Genomic DNA, 18,512 nt, shown 5'->3' on the forward strand with positions numbered 1-18,512 from the left:
TTCTGCTCTGTCCCCTGACACACCTTTGGACATGTCAGAATCCATGTAAATGTAAGTTGTAGTTGTAACACAATCATCCACACAAGCTGATAGGCAGAGTAAATTTATCTTGGTACCAGAAAGCATCGATGAGATGATAAGATTCCCCTTTATGAACACTGGAATGACACTAAAGAATCTTATATTCAGAAGTGTGCACAATCTGACAAAAGGAATATACAGTAAGGGCTTGATGTATGTTGGTGCCAGATTCTGAGGGTTGGTTCTGATAGCTCATTGTAAAAAGTTTTGCAGGGACAAGTATCGCATGATTAAGGTCACGGCCTGGGTATAATTTGGTTCCTTTAGCATACTTGCTTTCCTTGATACAAGTTATCGAAAATGTGGAGAACTCTGCAAGATGCAGGTCACTGCAGAACTTTTAAAGAAATCTTTACTATTCTAACCAGATCACCATTACATTCATGAAAGACAATCAAATCTTCATGCTGTGATCCAACTGACAATGCTTGTTCTTTATTATCTGAGGTGATCTGATCTATTTAAGCAAAGTACTATTCATGAGGCCATCAAGTTCTCGTTTACCTAACCTATTTTTTTGCAGCAACGCTGTTGAAAATTGAACAGCTTAGCTGTCAGGTCAGACACAATGACAAAAGAGATTTCCCATGTATTTGTTGGACTTGTGAAAGGAATATCCAGGGAGCTGACCCCAGCCATGGCGGTACTTGGCTGCACAGGGGCAAACTGATCGCTTTGACAAATAATCTGCAGCGATACAGTGAACAAAAAGGCAATCACAGAATCCTACAGTGCAGAAGAGGCCCTTCGGCCCATCGAGTCTGCACTGGCGCACCAAAGGCCCTGTCATAAGAACATAAGAAATAGGAGCAGGAGTAGGCCATCTAGCCCCTCGAGCCTGCCCCGCCATTCAATAAGATCATGGCTGATCTGTTGTGGCTCAGTTCCACATTCCCACCCTCTCCCCATAACCCTTAATCCCCTCACTTATCAAAATCCCATCAACCTGCGTCTTAAAAATATTTAGCGAGGCAGCCTCCACCACTTCAACGGGCAGAGAATTCCAGAGATTCACCACCCTTTGAGTGAAGAAGTTCCTCCTCAACTCCGTTCTAAACCGCCCCCCCTTTATCTTGAGGCTGTGCCCCCTAGTCCTACTGTCCTTTCTGAGCGGGAAGAGTCTCTCCACCTCTATCCTATCCATCCCATTCATCATCTTATATGTAGTACCTGATAATTAAAGCCTGCTGACCCACAAATCCCTGCTATCCACTCCCTTAGAATTCTTAAAGCGGTGACCTGCCCACCTAATCCCACTTGCCAACACTTGGCCCATAACCTTGAATGTTATGGCATGCCAAATACTCATCCAGGTACTTACTAAAGGATGTGAGGCAACCTATCTTCACTACCCTCCCTGGCAGTGCATTCCAGACCGTCACCATCCTCTGAGTAAAAACATTTTTCTCAAATCCCTCCTAAATGTCCCACCCCTCACTTTTAACTTGTCATAACTGACCCTTCAACTCAGGGGAACAGCTGCTCCCTGTCCATGTCCCTCATAACCTTGAACACCTCAATCAGGTCACCCCTCAGTCTGCTCTGCTCCAGAGAAAACAACCCAAGCCTATCCAATCTCTCTTCATAGCTTAAATGTTCCATCCCAGGGACCATCCTGGTGAATTTCCTGGAGCTGGGGGAAATGAACAAGGTAAAGAATTGAATCAAGTAAGAATGCTAATAATGAACAGAGCGCACTTTCAATCATAAAAGGAGAGCAGAGATGATTAAGTTGTTAACCTGTTTTAAGGAGCTGGAAGTGGTTAATGGCTTTAAAAAGTGTGGAAGAGACTAGTTGATTAGTCAAGTACTCAGTTAAGATGCTAAGGAGCAAATAACCGTGGTGGAGAACTTTACTCACTAGCTGTGCCCTGAGAGCCATTTTTCTGTGGTTCAATATGTTCCATAGGAATCTTTACTGGCACTGAGGGATTGCGAGTCTTGGGCTGGAAGGAAACCTGGAATTTCAGGCAGAATGACGCAGCATTGTTAGGCTGGAAACAAAATGAACTGTTGAGTATTTTAAAGTCCTAATAATCTGAGAGTTTGTTCTCCACTGTTGTACGGTGGAAGACAGTCTTGTACCTGTTACTCTTCTGCTGGCAAATTGATGGTATGAGAGCTTTAGAGTGGCTCTGCAAGCAAAATCAGACTTTAACCTCATCAACCTTTGGTTTTCCGTGTTGTTATTTGATTCCCCCCTTCATACTGAATCTTTGTATTTCTTCTGCTTATATTTCAGGGTAAAAGTTCTCATCCGACTTGCCCTCCGATTTTATCTATTTATTTCTCTTTTTTTTAACTTTTACTTTCTATCCCCAAACTGTAGCAACTGGTGCCGTGCTCTGATTTCCAACGTGAAACCTGCCTTCTGGTATCTCGTGGAAGTGGCTGCCCTTCACACATAAGCCTGGTTCTCAGTGATCACCTTGGCCGAGGTTTGATGGGTGGGCTTCCAGCTGAGACTACTGACCACCAGTTAGGTCAGGAAATATGACCTCTTTTCTTCCTCCAGTAAGGAAGGCTAAGTTTGGTCAACTTTGTAAAGAACAAAGACTGATGTTCATGTGAGGCTCTTGTCACCTATTCACCCATTGACATTCCCCAGTTCTCCTCCCTCATCCAGTGGTGCACTAAGGCAGGCTTTCATTTGGTTTCACAGCTAATAATTCCTGGAACAGGTCGTTAGTCTGTTGCTGGGACTTATTTCTTGAGGGATGTCACTCCACATCAAGGGTAGCTGACTAGGACTCTCTCTCATTCTTATTGCAAACCATCAGCATGTTGGAAGGCTTTGAAGGTTGATACTCAACCTGTTTGGCTGCATTATGAATGCATCTTCCTTGACCATCAAGTCCTGGGATGGGACATGAACCTGGAGCTTCTGGATCAGGAGCAGCTACCCTCTGTGTCACAAGACCTCACCCACTGACAGAGAGTGCAGAGGAGGTTTACCAGGATGTTGCCTGGTATGGAAGGACTGGGTTATGAGGAAAGATTGAGCAAACTGGGGCTGTTTTCCCTTGAAAGACAGCGACTGAGGGGGGATCTAATAGAAGTATATAAGATTATGAAGGGCATAGATAGAGTAAACAGAGGTAAGCTATTTCCTATGTTAGAGACACATAGTACGAGGGGCCACGGGCTTAGGGTGAGGGGGGAGAGGTATAACACAGATATTAGGCTGATTGATTGGGTAACAAATTGTCCCTATATTGGACCTCCCTGATCCTCGCACATTAGGCGTAGACTAAAATCATGAATAGGTCACTGAGACAATGGGACGGCGGCGCGGGCTCGTTGGGCCGAAGGGCCTGTTTCCCGTGCTGTGTTGTTCTTTGTTCTTTGTATTAGAGGGAGGTTTTTCACACAGAGGGTAGTGGGGGTATGGAATGCTCTGCCAAGTAAGGTGGTGGAGGCAAACATGCTAGAGTCCTTTAAGAGTAACTTAGACAGGCACATGAGTGGGTTGGAGATGGGAGGATATAGGAGATTGTTTTAAATAAAGTTCGTTAGCAGTGGGACGTCCCTGGTAATGTAAAAAGATATGGTATGATAATAATGTTTTTTCTCTTTTAATTCACAGGTTTTAAGTCGGTCCGCCTTGTTGTCCAACGTGGGGCATACACACGATGTGTCATACTTGGGCTGCTCTTGAATGTTAGAGATTGGCCCAGTGCTTCATGTCGTTAGTGTGTGCTGAAACTGGGACCAGATACTGGGCAAGACGACAGCTCAGTGACTATCACTGATTGCTGTGCAGACACATGGATTTGGGCCAGTGTCTGTGGGAGTTTGCGCATTCTCCCCGTGCTTGCGTGGGTTTTCTCTGGGTGCTCCGGTTTCCTCCCACACCCCAAAGATGTGCTATTAGGCTGATTGGAGGTAATAAATTATCCCTAAATTAGTTTCCCTCAATGTGGATTGCCATAAAAACAATAGATAAGGGTCATGGGTGGAGGTGGCGTACTGGTAATATTAAAATGGTGGCGCGGGCTCGTTGGGCCGAAGGGCCTGTTTCCCAGGCTGTTTTTGTTCTTTATGTTGGATTTTAATTGTTATTCCAAAAAAAATCTTGAATCAACAGTACAATCATACAAAGTCATGCCTAATTAGGACTTATCACATTCAGGGCGCTCTGTATCTCATATTAAAATGATTTATAGAGTCACAGAGGTTTGCAGCATGAAAACAGGCCCTTTGGCCCAACTTGTCCATGCCGCCCTTTTATTTCAACCACTAAGCTAGCCCCAGTTGCCCGCATTTGGCCGTTATCCCTCTATACCCATCTTACCCATGTAACTATCTAAATGCTTTGTAAAAAGACAAAATTGTTCCCTCTTCCACCGACACTCACCAGCCTCTGTGACAAAGAATTGTCCATCTCCCCTCTCACCTTAAACCTACGCCCTCTAGTTTTAGACTCCCCTCCCTTTGGGAAAAGATGATCAAAATGACTTGTTTGGGGGGGTTTGGAGAGCTAACACTCTTCATTGACTTCCACCTTCCAACCCACTCCCCCCTCAACTCCCCCTCCACCTTTAAGATGCTATCTCTCTGACTCAACTTGTCGTCTGCCTGTCCTCATGTTGCCTTCTCGAGCTCTGTGCCAATTTTTCTCTGGTTCGGCTCCTGTGAGGCATCTTGGGACGATTTACTATGTTACAGGTGCTATATAAATGCAAACTGTTGATCTGCTGGGGAGGGGAGATGCTCCAATAGCTTCTTTCTCACACTTCAGTTTTAAATGATGAATGAGCTGTCAGCTTTGTTTTTGATGTAGTGCTGTTCTGTGACCAGCAGAATGCAGTATAATACCAGTGATGCTGGACTGAATCTCACATGAAGACAGTTTACACCTTCAACAGCTTCAAGGCAGTAATCCAGTTCAGATTTTTTTTACAGGGTGTGGGTATCACCACCAGCCCATCCTTAATTGCCCCTTGAGAAGGTGGTGGTGAGCCGCCTTCTTGCAGTCCCTGTCCAGATCAGAATTGGAAATATTGCGTGCAGTCCCTGTGGTGTAGGTAGACCCACAGAGCTGTTCAGGAGGGAGTTCTGGGATTTTGACCCAGCGACTATGAAGGAATGGCCAATACATTTCCAAGTCAGGATAGTGAGTGGCTTAGACAGGAACTTTCAGGATGTGACATTTCCAAGTGTCTGCTACCAATTGGGTTTAGAAGGTGTCACCTAAAGAGCCTTGCTGAGTTCCTGGAATCCACCTCGTGGACAGTACACACTTACTGCCACTGTGTATCGGGGGTGGAGCGAGTGAATGTTTAAGGTGGGGGATCGGGGGCCAATCAAATGGGGCTGCTTTGTCCTGGATGGTGTCGAGCTTCTTGAGAATTGTTGGAGCCGCACCCATCCAGGCAAGTGGGGAGTATTCCATCACACTCCTGACTTGTGCCTTGTCATTGGTGGGTAGGCTTTGGGGAATCAGGAAGTGAGTTGTGTGCAATCTAATGGATTTACTGGGAATGATGACGGAAATTGAAGAAACTCTTTTCAAATAAGCGCAGAGTTTAATTTAATATTGTTCCTCTTCACATGCAATTCCCCTCCCTATTTGGGGGATAGTGGGGAGGTGGTGGAAGAATTCCCATACTGATTGTAAGCCTGCTGAATGCTCCAACAGGTTGGATTTGATCCCAGAGATAGGGACGCTATCCTCTGTGTCACAAGACAACCATTGTTGGGACACTGAGCATTCATGAGAAGGTATTCAGATTTAACTTTGCTTGAACAGAAGTCGACTGCAAGTTCACTCAGGGTGATTTGCACTAAAAAATACAGTGTTTCCTTGACCTATAGAATGATGATGTATCCATAGGTTAAACTTGATAGTGGGGATATTAACAGCTGCACAGATTCCCATCAGAAAGGGTTGAAAGCTATATTACAAACAAAGCATGAATCAAAATGTGTGTACATCACTGCATTCCTCACCTCATCAATGCTGTCCCTGTCTTGGTCTTTGGTCTTTGATTTCCTTTTCTTCTTGTCTTCCTCCTTTTTGTCCTTTTCGGGTAGGATGTCGTCTAACCAAGCAAGATCATGTTGGGAGAAAACCAAGTCCAGTAATTTCCGCACAAGAATGAGAGCGAGGATCTAGTGGGGAGGGAATTTGTGGTGAGTGTCAAAGTTCCTTCTAGAGGTATGACTTTTTACTTTGATAATGACTGGAATCCCCCACAATTGCTGGATGTCATTCTGTCTATTTCCAGAGTTCACTGGGGGTTAATGATGTCAATGTTTGTATTTACATCTGACTAAAATAAACTGATTTCCCCACGTGTGATTTTAATTTTGAAATAGCTTTGATTTCTAATTAATCCCTTGAATTTAAAAGTCTCACCCTTGTGTCTAAATCCCTCCATGGCCCTATTCCTCCCTAGCTCTGCAATCTTCTAATTCCTGCTAGAACTCTGTGTTCATCCAATTGCAGACCTTTGCATACATCTCGCCGTACATTGAGAGCTGTGCCTTGAGATGTCCTGACCCCAAATACCCAGCCAGAAGCCCTCCATCTCTCCACCTTCCACTCCTAAGATGCTCCTTAAAACCTATTTCATTGACCAAGCCTCCGGACACCTCCTTTGGCTCCGTATCCATTGTTGTCTGGTTTGACCTTGTTAAGGTTGCTGTATAAAGCTGTTGTTTAAAGCCTGCCTATGACATAAGTTCTAAAATATCGATGGCCTCTTACCATGACAGGAAAAATGATCGCTGCTACCGTAGATTTCAAAACCCAGAGAACACCCAAACAGATGACTTGCACCGTGGTAAATAAGTGGACCCGGCGCAGTGGCACGTGCCGGAGATAGGTATAGTCTGGTTGGTGTTTGGAGGGCATCAGAAATAATTTGCACCGATCCCAAAACTGGAGGAGAAAATATATCATGAAGACAAAAGTTTGAAATCGCAATAAAGTTCAACATACTTTAAATTGTTCAACTTAGAAATAGTTTAGCTCAATAATATCCTACATTCCTCTTAACACTGAGCGTCACGACTAGAAGGTAGAGTCAGACCTGTGCGCATTGTGTTAAAAGGATCATGGTGGAGCCACAATGTGGGTTAGCACTGAGTGAGAGTCTTGTGAGCAACTTGTGTTCCAGGGAAACTGCCAAACCCTAATGTTAAATCTGGGTAAGGATCCATCTGCGATGAATAACACGACTGTCTGCATGCAATCTGATCACTTCATCCAAAGCTAATTCTAATTTTTTGCACTGGTTCTGATTCCCAGTTTGGATAATCTATGAACTGGTCTGTGCTTTGATATAATGTTCTTTATTACATATGGGACACAGAGGATGAGCCTGTGGGAGATGAGAGATGCTGTGAATGAGAGGAAAGGGTGTATGAAGAGCTTACTGAAGGAGAGGCTTGAAGAAAGAGAATACCAAGCCTTTCACCCCTATACCAAGGTTGGACGACCGATTTTCCGTCAGGACCTCCACTGGAGTTTCCTCTGGTTTCACTCTGCCCAGGCATAATTCACTATCATGGGAGGCAATGGCCCAGTGGTATTATTGCTAGACTATTAATCCAGGAGCTCAGCTAATGTTCTGGGGACCTGGGTTCAAATCCCGCCATGGCAGATGGTGGAATTTGACTTCAATAATCAGGAAAAACGAAACATCTGGAATTAAGAATCTACTGATGACTGTAAAATCATAGTTAATTGTCAGAAAAACCTATCTGGTTCACGAATGTCCTTCAGGGAAGGAAATCTGCCGTCCTTACCTGGTCTGGCCTACATGTGACTCCAGAGCCACAGCAACGTGGTTGATCTCACTGCCCTCAGATAACTAGGGATGGGCAATAAATGCTGGCCAGCCAGCAACGCCCATGTCCCTCGAATGAATAAGAAAAATTGGCATTGATGAGAAGCATAGTTTAGAGGGATAGAGTGAGACAGAATAACAGGCAGAACTCAGGAGTGAGCAAATAGGAGGTGAAATATGAGAGAGAGAGAGAGAATTTGTCTTTGTGTAACACTGGACAACATCAACTGGTAATTGAGAAATTCTGAGCCTGTTTCCACTTAAGTGTTTTTCCAGAGGTACTAATCTGATTGATGGGAGGGAGATGATTCTCTGAACCTCATAGCACCATTATTAGATTGCGCCGATCGTGGGGGAATAGTGTGTGGGCCTAAAAAATCCATTTCACACCCAGCGCCAAACAGTTTGTGACTTGCCTGGTCCCTTCCTAATGACACAAACTCGAGAAACCACCACCCCCTGTGGTTTCATGCTTCTGCTGATCGTTCAAAAGCAGTCAAAGTGAAGATATAATTTAAACTAAAAATTGGCCTACCTGAATGCCATTTAAAGAAGCCACACCCATATAAAGGAATATTCCATATAGCACTGCCATTGGAATGAACTGTGGATGAACCAAATAAATCATGACTATTAGACCAAAATAAAATTGCAGCTTAAATAATTTAAAACTATTAAATCTTCAGCACTCCCATTCCCATTCTGTGCTGCTTCAATGAGTGATAACAAATAAAAGAGCTCCCATTAATGACCTATGCATGACTCAAAGCCAGTGAACCATTTTCAGCCAAGGAACTATTTCTGAAGTGTAGTCACTGTGCACAGAGTAAGGTTAGTGATGGGGGCTGAGGGCCATGGGATCTTTCGTGTCCCTACAGGAAGGGCAGACGGTCCTCAGGTTAATGTTACATACGAAAGGCAGGAAGATGCCCATCCATAATTACCCTTGAGAAGGCGGTGGGGAGCTGTCTGCTTGAATTGCTGCACTCCAGGTGCTGTGGGTTGACCCACAGTGCTGTTTGGGAGGGAACTGACCCAGCGACTGTGAAGGAGCAGTGATATATTTCCAATTCAGGATGGTGAATGGATTGGAACCTGTAGGTGGTGGTGTTCCCATGTGCCTGCTGCCCTTGTCCTTCTAGATGGAAGTGATCGTGGGTTTGGAAGCTGCTGTCTAAGGTTCTTTGGTGAATTGTTATAGTGTATCTTGCAGATGTAGTGTTGGTATTGGAGGGAGTGGATGGGGTGGACTGGGTGGCTTTGCCCTCGATAGTGTCAAGCTTCTCCAGTGTTGCTGGAGCTGCACTTATCCAATAATACTATGGCAATCCTTGGCTTCATTTAAAAAGGTGCAAACTCCTTTGTGATTAAAGGGATAAGTTTATTAAATGTTCTTGAACGGAATGTCTCAGCTTTGTTGCTAATCAGTCTGTAAAGACTTACCTTCAGAATGGGAGCCAAGAACACGGAGACTCCTGTCAGAATGAACACAACAACACCAGTGAGCCTTTGCTCCCTGGAAAAGGAAAATAAATATTTAGACGCTATGCCATGTACAATCAACCTTCATAGACTACCATCCATTTCCTTGGTCTGCATGGTATCTTACGCAAAGGGATATATTCTCTTTATTTCCTGCCCAAGTCTCTCCAAGTATTGACTTCTCGTGAGTGCACAGTTCCACAGTGACAGATTACCCTGCTTGATTTTGTTCCAATGACCATTGTTGCTGTGAATGTGGATTCTGGGAGCATGTAGGGAACACTACAACAGAGGAGAACTTTGTCTGGAATGTGGGATTGCTGGATAGATATCAGATCCAGTTTCTCTTCACCCCCATTTCCACCATGTCTTTCCCACCCACCCCCGACCAACACCACAAATCTGCTTCCTAGCACCAACAGTAGAAGCCTATCACTGCTTTGATCGACAAAAGCCAACTCTGCAGTTCAGAATGGCAGTCCCCTTGCTGATGGCTCAAGGCAGGAATCAATCTGTGGAATGATGAAAAAGTTATAGAATCTGAGAATGTAACTGCACAGAAGGGATCCTCACGCCTTGTCCTTTCCCTGCATCACTGTTAACTTCAGCGAGGAAATGAAGAACATTATTCTCCTCTGGCAGCAGAAAATAGCTTCCTGACTTAACTGCTATACATTCGACCTTTGCATTTGGTCTGATCACACACTCTACTGTATTGGTTAAAGGTAAATAGAATGAGTCACCCGGATTGGACAGACATTGTTTACACGCTGATAGTCAAGAACTGAACCTTGTTTTCCATTCTCTTCAATAAAGTCTCAGCACGGGTGGCACAGGCGGAACGGTGGTTAGCACTGCTGCCTCACAGCACCAGGGAGCTGGGTTCAATTCTGGCCTCGGATCACTGTCTGCACTTCTCCCTGTGGGTTTCCTCCCACTGTCCAAAAGATGTGCAGGTGATGTGGATTGGCTCTGTAAATTGCCCCTTAGTATCAGGGGGATTAGCAGGGTGAATATGTGGGGTTTAAGGAATAGGGCCTGGGTGGGATTGTGGTTGGTGCAGTCTCAATGGGCTGAATGGTCTCCTTCTGCAATGTAGGAACCTATGGCTCAAAGCTGCCTGGTACTACCACTCTGCACTCACTCTGGGCATTAATTAATTTCTACATCATATGCTACCCCCTAATCAGAAAACCTTCGCGGCTGGACAAGGTTCTTGTAACAGACTTGAAGAGAACCACAAACTACATGTTGTTCTCGGGAATGTTATCATCCAGGAAATCATTCTCAGGATGTTAATTATCCAAGCATGTGACAGAATTTTGTGAGAGACCATTAATTTGATTTGTGTAAGCTGACAAAATAGCTACTGGTACCTCTCCATCTTCTATCATCCCAGACTTAATCTGTGTATTTAGCTGAACAAAAACTGTTCGGGTTCAGGCTCTTTCCACTGGTTCACAGCTAGATGACCCTTCTCCAAATCAGTCCAAATCCTTTACTTAATTGCAATTTTCATTCTTATTCTCCCTTGTGCAGGGACAAGTCTGTCCAAATTTAATAATTAGACCTTAATTCTGGTGGATCATTCACTAAAAAATGTGTAGGGTACTCACCAGGTTCCCTATAATCTGAGAAATCTGCTGTCTGTTATACCAATATGTACAAGGATAAATTATTTGTTCAGAGTTTATTATCTGCTAAAGAATATGCAGAACTTTATTTTAAGGCATAAAGTTACTCATGTCAAAACAGAAAATGCTGGAAAATCTCAACAGGTCTGACAGCGTCTGTGGGAAGAGAATAGAGCCAATGTTTCCAGTCTAAAATCATAGAAACCCTACAGTGCAGTAAGAGGCCATTTGGCCCATCGAGTCTGCACCAACTACAACCCCACCCAGGCCCGACCCCCATATCCCTACATATTTACCCATTAATTCCTCTAACCTACGCACCTCAGGATACTAAGGCACAATTTTTTTAGCCTGGCCAATCAACCTAACCCACACATCTTTGGAGTGTGGGAGGAAGCCGGAGCACCCAGAGGAAACCCACGCAGACATGAGGAGAATGTGCAAACTCCACACAGACAGCGACCTGAGCCGGGAATCGAACCCAGGTCCCTGATGCTGTGAAGCAGCAGTGCTAACCACTGTGCAACCGTGCCGCTCTGGATGACCCTTTGTCAGAGCTGACTCTAAATGTTGGATCTGTCCTCTCCCCCAAAGAGAATTGGGGTGGCACGGGTGGCACAGTGGTTAGCACTGTTGCCTCACAGCGCCAGGGACCCGGGTTCAATTCTGGCCTCAGGTCACTGTGTCCATGTGGAGTTTGCATGCTTTCCCTGTATTTACTTGGGTTTCCTCTGGGTGCCCTGGTTTCCTCCCACAGTCCAAAGATGTGCAGGTTAGGTGGATTAGCCATGCTAAATTGTTCGTTAGTGTCAGGGGGATTAGCAGGGTAAATACATGGATTATGGAGATAGAACCTGAGTGGGATTGTGGTTGGTACAGACTCGTTGGGCTAAATGGCCTCCTTCTGGGATATAATGCTGTCAGACCTGCTGAGATTTTCCAGCATTTTCTGTTTTTGTTTCAGATTCCAGCACCTGCAGTAATTTGCGTTGAAGTTACTAATACGGTTCAGTAACAAAAACTGCTTAATATAAAAAAGGGGGTGGTGGTTGGGGGGTGGAAACTGCAATTGTCAGATATCTGAAATAAAAACAGAAAAAAATCAGGAATCATTGCTTATTAACGATCGAGTAGGACATCAGAAGAAGAGTCCTCATTGTGACGTGGAAAGGAAGAAGTAATTTGGAGCAACGTATCTCACCATGGAAGTAATATAAAACAGTCAAGCTCTGTGCGCACCTACCTCACCCCAAGAAACTGTGGCTGCTCTCCGGGTGCACTGGTTTCTGTTTCCATTTTTAACCCATCAATGTGAGCGATGGAAATAACAGTTGCTGCTACGTACCATGGAAGGCCCATAAAAGAACAAATTGCCAGAAGAAGACCAACCCAAAACAGGTCCAAATGGTAACCAGCTCCTTTCTGCAGCAGAAACGGGAGAAATACTTTGGTCAAAGAACAAAGAACACTGCACAGGAACAGGCCCTTCAACCCTCCAAACCAATCACGTTGTCCTATCCAGACCAACTGCACTGATCCCTCTATTCCCCACCTGTTCATGTGTCTACCACAATAAGTCCTAAATGTGGCTAGTGTGTCTGCCTCAACCACCTCACCTGGCAGTGCATTCCAGGCCCTCACCAGCCTGTGTGTAAAAAAAAATACTTTCTCCGCACATCTCCACGAAACCTTTCCCCCCTTATCCTGAACTTGTGCCCCCTTGTAATTGTCATTTCTGACCTGGGAAAAAGCTTCTATCCCTCTCATAATTTTATCAACTTCTGTCAGGTTGGCCCTCAGCCTCTGTCTTTCCAGGGAGAACAATCCCAGTTTACCCAATCTCTCCTCATAGCTAATCCCCTCCATACCAGGCAACACCCTGGTAAACCTTTTCTGCACTCTCTCCAAAGCCTCCAGTCCTTCTGGTAGTGTAGTGAACAGTCGATTCAAACATTACACTGGTTCTCGGAAAGTTTCACTCAGTACTTAAACTGAAGCTCACGATGACTTATCATCTTGATCCAAAACAAATTTCAGACCACTCATTTCCATCATGTATCATTTCAGAAAATTGTTTGATAGGAACTTGTTTGACATCCAATATTCCCTTTGATGTGAGAACGATCTTCTATCCTGGCCTTGATGTGAATAAAGAACAGCACAGGAACAGGCCCTTTGGCTCACCAAATGCTGGAAAATCTGTAGGGAGAGAAAAGAGCTGATGGTTCAAGTCTAGATGACCCTTTATCAAAGCTGCAAAGGACTTTGACAAAGGGTCATCTGGACTCAAAACCTCAGCTCTTTTCTCTCCCTAGAGAAGCTGCCAGACCTGCCAAGATTTTCCAGCATTTTCTCTTTTGGTTTCAGATTCCAGCATCCGCAGTAATTTGCTTTTCAAATAGTGACACTCCTTACCCTTAACATGTCTGTTGCTAAGGAAGCAACGCATCGATATCGGCCCTACTTGGCGAGGTAACAATCGGTCACCTACCTTCAATTTGTGCTCCTTCCGGTTCACGATTACCCCTGTGATCTGTTGATCCATGAAGATTAGAATGGTGACTAGAAGAGCTGGTAAAGCGCTGGCAAGGTAGATCCACCACGGGTTTTTACCGAAGGGAATAACAAACCAGCCTCGGTCGGAACGGGTCGGCTGTGGGGAGAAGTTTGAAACCGACAGTTCTTGAGTTAGTGCATAAATTTTTCAAGTGTGATCATGGGTTTTATCATTTCACATTTGTCTCAGTCTGGGTTCTAGAGATAGTACAAGCCTTGCAAGCTTAATGAAGTACTGAGGTCAGTGAACCATCACCTAATCCCACTTGCCTGCACTTGGCCCATAGCCCTAATTATTATGATGCGCCAAGTACTCATCCAGGTTTAAAGAATGTAAGGCATCCTTCCTCCACCACCCTCCCAGACAGCGCATTCCAGACTGTCACCACCCTCTGGGTAAACAAGTTTTTCCTCAAATCCTTCCCGAAATCTCCCACCCCTTACTTTTAACTTGAGTCCCCTCGTAACTGACCCTTCAACAAAGGAGAACAGCTGTTCCTTATCCACCCTCTCTATGCCCCTCATAATCTTGTACACCTCGATCAGGTCACCCCTCAGTCTTCTCTGCTCTAACAAAAACAACCCAAGCCTATCCAACCTCTCTTCATCACTTAAATGTTTCATCCTGGTAAATCTCCTCTGCACCCCCTCCAGTGCGATCACATCCTTCCTGTCATGTGGCGACCAGAACTGCACACAGCGCTCCAGTTGTGGCCTCACCAAAGTTCGATACAACTCCAACATGACCTCTCTGCTTTTGTAATCTACTCCCCGATTGATAAAGGTGAGTGTGCCTTTTTCACCACCCGACTAACCTGTCTTTCCACCTTCAGAAATCTTGGACAAACACGCCAAGATCCCTTTGTTCTTCGGAACTTCCCAGTGTCAGAACTTTCATCGTATATTTCCTTGTCAAATTATTCCTTCCAAAGTGTATCACCTCAGACTTTTCAGGGTTAAATTCCATCTGTCACTTATCTGCCCTTTTGACCATCTCATCTATATCTTCCTGTAACCCAAGACATTCAACCTCACTGTTAACCACAGTGCCATACTGTTACCTCAAAAACAATCAGATAAAGGAGCAAAATGGGTTCCACTTGAAAATGTACAGGGCTGAAAAGAACAAACCAATTCTCCACACAAAATCTGGACATTCTTCTTTGAAGTTGGAAAATGACTAACCTCACATGGTAGATTTGAGATGAAAATTCTTTCTAAATAGAATTGCATTTGTTTTCACATTTAAATCCTTGTGCACTTTAGATGCTGATTGTCATTCTTAGGCAACGGAACACAACCACTTGATAATATCCAGGTCGAATGTGGCTTTGGGTTAGACCAGCGGTTCCCAAATTTTAATAAGACAAGATACACCTCTATACTATACAAAACAAAATTTGAGGCATACCTCCTGTTTATCTGTCTTCTTCCCTTACCGGTAACTTCATTTTTAACTTCTCCCTACCCTCCTGCCTGTTTTTTTGTCTAACCTCTTCCTGTCTCCCTGTCTCACTTAGAATCATAGAATTCCTATAAAAGGAGGCTATTCGGCCCATTGAGTCTGTACCAACCACAGTCCCACCCATGGGACCTTCGTCTTTAGCTCCAAGTCCCCATTCTCTTGCCTTTTCCCCAAAACCCCTGATCCCCTTATTAATCAAGAGCCTATTTATCTCTGTCTTAAAGATGACCTGGCCTCCTCAGCCTACTGTGGCAAAGAGTTCCACAGATTCACCACTCTCTGACTGAAGAAATTCCTCCTCATCTCTGTTTTAAAGGATCGTTCCTTTTAGTCTGAGATTGTGTTCTCTGGTTCTAGTTTTTCCTATTAGTGGAAACATCCTCTCTACATCCACTCTATCCAGGCCTTGCAGTATCCTGTAAGTTTCAATGAGATCCCCCCTCATCCTTCTAAACTCTAACGAGTACAGACTGAGGGTCGTCAACTGTTCCTCATACAACAAGCTCTTCATTCCAGGGATCATTCTCGTGAACCTCCTCTGGACCCTTTCCAAGGCCGGCACATCCTTCCTTAGATATGGGGCCCAAAACTGCTCACAGTTCTCCAAATGGGGTCTGACCAGAGCCTTATACAGCCTCAGAAGTACATCCCTGCTCTTGTATTCTAGCTAGAGGTTTTATGATTCTTTTATTCCAAGGTCTCACACATTACAGAAGAGTTTGACAGTCCACCACTCAAAGCATTTCTTAATTATAAGATTTATCAAATTATAACTGTGAAAAAAAAGACCCTTGGGATTTACCTTCAGCTCAGTAGGCACTTGAAGTTTAGGAGTGTTCAGTCCAAAAAATGTATCAATCCCAACAAAAATCAGAATAGACGTGAAGATAGAAAAGTCACTGATAAGTTTCCGGAGCTAAGACAGGTCCATAGATGGAACAGATGGTAAAAGGTGAGGTATCACATGAGAAGAGAATAAGAATTAATAAGAAAAAGAAAGAGGAAATATTAAAGTAAGTACTTTCAACATTGGTTCGAGGAAAGTCAAATCTTCCCAAGTTACTCCAAGATCCAGTAACCATGCTGGCGAGCATGCGTAAAGAAAACAAGCCCTGAAGATACATTTTGGGAGAGAAAATGTCCTTGAGTTGCTGATTTACAGATTGCACCAAGACGGAATGAGAAAATTGATTTGATCCATGTTAATTTGCTAAATTAATTGAAAGGCTCTGTTATTTGCTCCCTATCGGTCAACTCCGTCGCTGCATCCCACTGGATGAGTAAGTTGAGGTGAAACAATGAGTGAAGTGAGTAGGGACTTCGATGAATTGCCCTGTAGGAAAAACAAAAATGTATTCTTTCCTGGTTAGATTGTCCTCACGAGCAGAGAGTTACATTTGACCTGCGCAAGGGACCAGCAATTTCAGGTCTCAGTAATCTGTGATGAGCTGCTTAACTGGTGTTAGAGTTCCTGTGTCATTAGCGAGATGCTTTTCTGTCACGAAAAATGGTGGCAAGAGATGGTGGCACGGTAGTTAGCATTGCTGCCTCACAGCGCCAGGGACCCAGGTTCAGTTCTGGCCTTGGGTCACTGTCTTTGTGCAGAGTTTGCATGTTTCCCCGTGTCTGCATGGGCTTCCTCTGGGTGCTCTGGTTTCCTCCCACAGTCCAAAGATGTGCAGGTTAGGTGGGTTGGCCATGGTAAATTGCCCGTTAGTGTCAGGAGGATTAACAGGGTAAATATGTGGGGGTTACAGAGATAGAGCCAGGGTAGGATTGTGTTGGTGCAGACTCGATGGGCCGAATGGCCTCCTTCTGCACTGTTTGGATTTGATACTTTATAATTTTAGCTGCACAGCAGACTAGCAATTCCAGGTCTCAGGTGGCACAGAGCTTAGCACTGCTGCGTCACAGTGCCAGAGACCTGGGTTCAATTCCCAGCTTGGGTCACTGTGCGGAGTCTGCTCCCCGTGTCTGCATGGGTTTCCTCCGGGTGCTCCGCTTTCCTCCCACAGTTCTGGTTAGGTGCTAAATTCTCCCTCAGTGTACCTGAACAGGTGCTGGAGGGTGGTGACTGGGGGATTTTCACAGTAACTTCATTGCAGTGTTAATGTAAGCCTATGCGTGACACTAATAAATAAACTTCAAAATAAAACTCTGGAATGAGCTTCTGAACTGATGTCAGCTCCAATGCCATGGTGAGTAACTGTTACGGCAGAGCAGAGAAAGCTGAAATAGGTGCCAGCCCAAAGCTATCTTCTTTGACCATCCTCCTCCACCCCCATTGTGCCAGAGAGGAGATCCAGGGGATAATTGTGGTGTATGAAAAAAGTTTCTCTGATGGCGGATGCAAGCGAGAGAGAGCTGGACAGTAAGGAGGAAAGAAATTGCCTCGGTGAATAACTGAAGGTTTGGCTTTCATGACTCGGAAACTAATGTAAACCAGCAACCCAAAGAGAAAGACAGATGTTCATTCAAGGTGATAGTGTGTGCATTTTAGGTTCAAAAAAAGTTGGGAGCATGCCTTTGAAACTATGCAGAGCAATAGGAAAACAGCGAGCGATATTCAATAGCCAAATTCTATTCAGACCTTGATTTCACTGGGAACATGCAGTTTGGGTGTGTCCAATCCAACTGCAGCATCGATTCCACAGAAAACAAGAATTGAGATCACCGTGGAAAAGTCAGTTATCAGTCCTCGGATCTAATAGAAAATAAAGGGATAAGTATACACGGGGGAAGGAGACAAGCAGGGAAGGCGGTACATGTACACAGGCTCAGGGTCACAAGTGCAGGTACAGTGTTGAGGAATAATAATCTTTGCTTACACTACAAGGCTACAGTTAGGGAGAAGAAGCAACATTTGAATTACAAAATGTGTGGATTTTTATCGAAACTTTCAAGGCTTGAAAAATAACTCATCTCTATAATTAGTCCATGCTTCATTGACCTGTATCGAACAGTGAAAAGGCATCCCTTGGGAGGGGAGGTGATGGTCTCGTGGTATTATCTAGACAAGTTCCAGTGTACCGGATTTGAATCCCGCCATGGCAGGTGGTAGAATTTTAAGTGGCACGGTGGCTACAGTGGTTAACACTGCTGCCTCACAGCAACAGGGACCCGGGTTCAATTCTGGCCCCGGTCACTGCGTGTGTGTGTGTGTGTGTGTGTGTGTGTGTGTGGAGTTTGCACATTCTCCCCATGTCTGCGTGGGTTTCGTCCATGTGCTCCGGTTTCTTCCCACACTCCAAAGGTGTGCGGGTTAGGTGGATTGGCCATGATAAATTGCCCCTTAGTGTCAGGGCGATTAATAGGGTAAATACGTGGGGTTACGTGGATGGGGTTTGAGTAGGATTGTGGTCGGTGAGGACTCAATGGGCCGAATGGTCTCCTTCTGCACTGTTGGGTTTCTAGATTCCCATGTGCTGGTCCACATATAATTGCTAACATGACTGGCAGCCTTTGCATTTAATATGTTGCCCACAGTTCAGTTATGAA

The 18,512-nt window shown here is 44.6% G+C and overlaps 1 protein-coding gene across 9 annotated transcripts in view; it reads right to left on the minus strand.

Annotated features, from left to right (window-relative positions):
* Window positions 1-18,512, minus strand: part of LOC145361396 (electrogenic sodium bicarbonate cotransporter 4-like) — a 100,758-nt gene that overhangs the window by 5,928 nt on the left and 76,318 nt on the right. For 4 of the 9 annotated variants that reach the window (XM_080217106.1, XM_080217112.1, XM_080217113.1 and 1 more), the window contains 7 exons: window positions 17,605-17,718; window positions 13,485-13,646; window positions 12,237-12,415; window positions 9,321-9,393; window positions 8,413-8,481; window positions 6,794-6,967; window positions 6,034-6,195 (listed from right to left, as the gene is read on the minus strand). In XM_080217106.1, the coding sequence (XP_080073232.1) occupies window positions 6,034-6,195; window positions 6,794-6,967; window positions 8,413-8,481; window positions 9,321-9,393; window positions 12,237-12,415; window positions 13,485-13,646; window positions 17,605-17,718 (933 nt within the window). Of the gene's footprint in view, window positions 1-1,942; window positions 2,040-6,033; window positions 6,196-6,793; window positions 6,968-8,412; window positions 8,482-9,320; window positions 9,394-12,236; window positions 12,416-13,484; window positions 13,647-15,816; window positions 15,931-17,604; window positions 17,719-18,512 lie in introns of all 9 variants that reach the window. The other 5 variants (XM_080217110.1, XM_080217109.1, XM_080217105.1 and 2 more) reach the window with 2 other exon arrangements.

The sequence above is a fragment of the Carcharhinus amblyrhynchos genome, chromosome 34, assembly GCF_965287045.1.
Source record: "Carcharhinus amblyrhynchos chromosome 34, sCarAmb.v2.hapA, whole genome shotgun sequence".
NCBI lineage: Eukaryota > Metazoa > Chordata > Chondrichthyes > Carcharhiniformes > Carcharhinidae > Carcharhinus > Carcharhinus amblyrhynchos.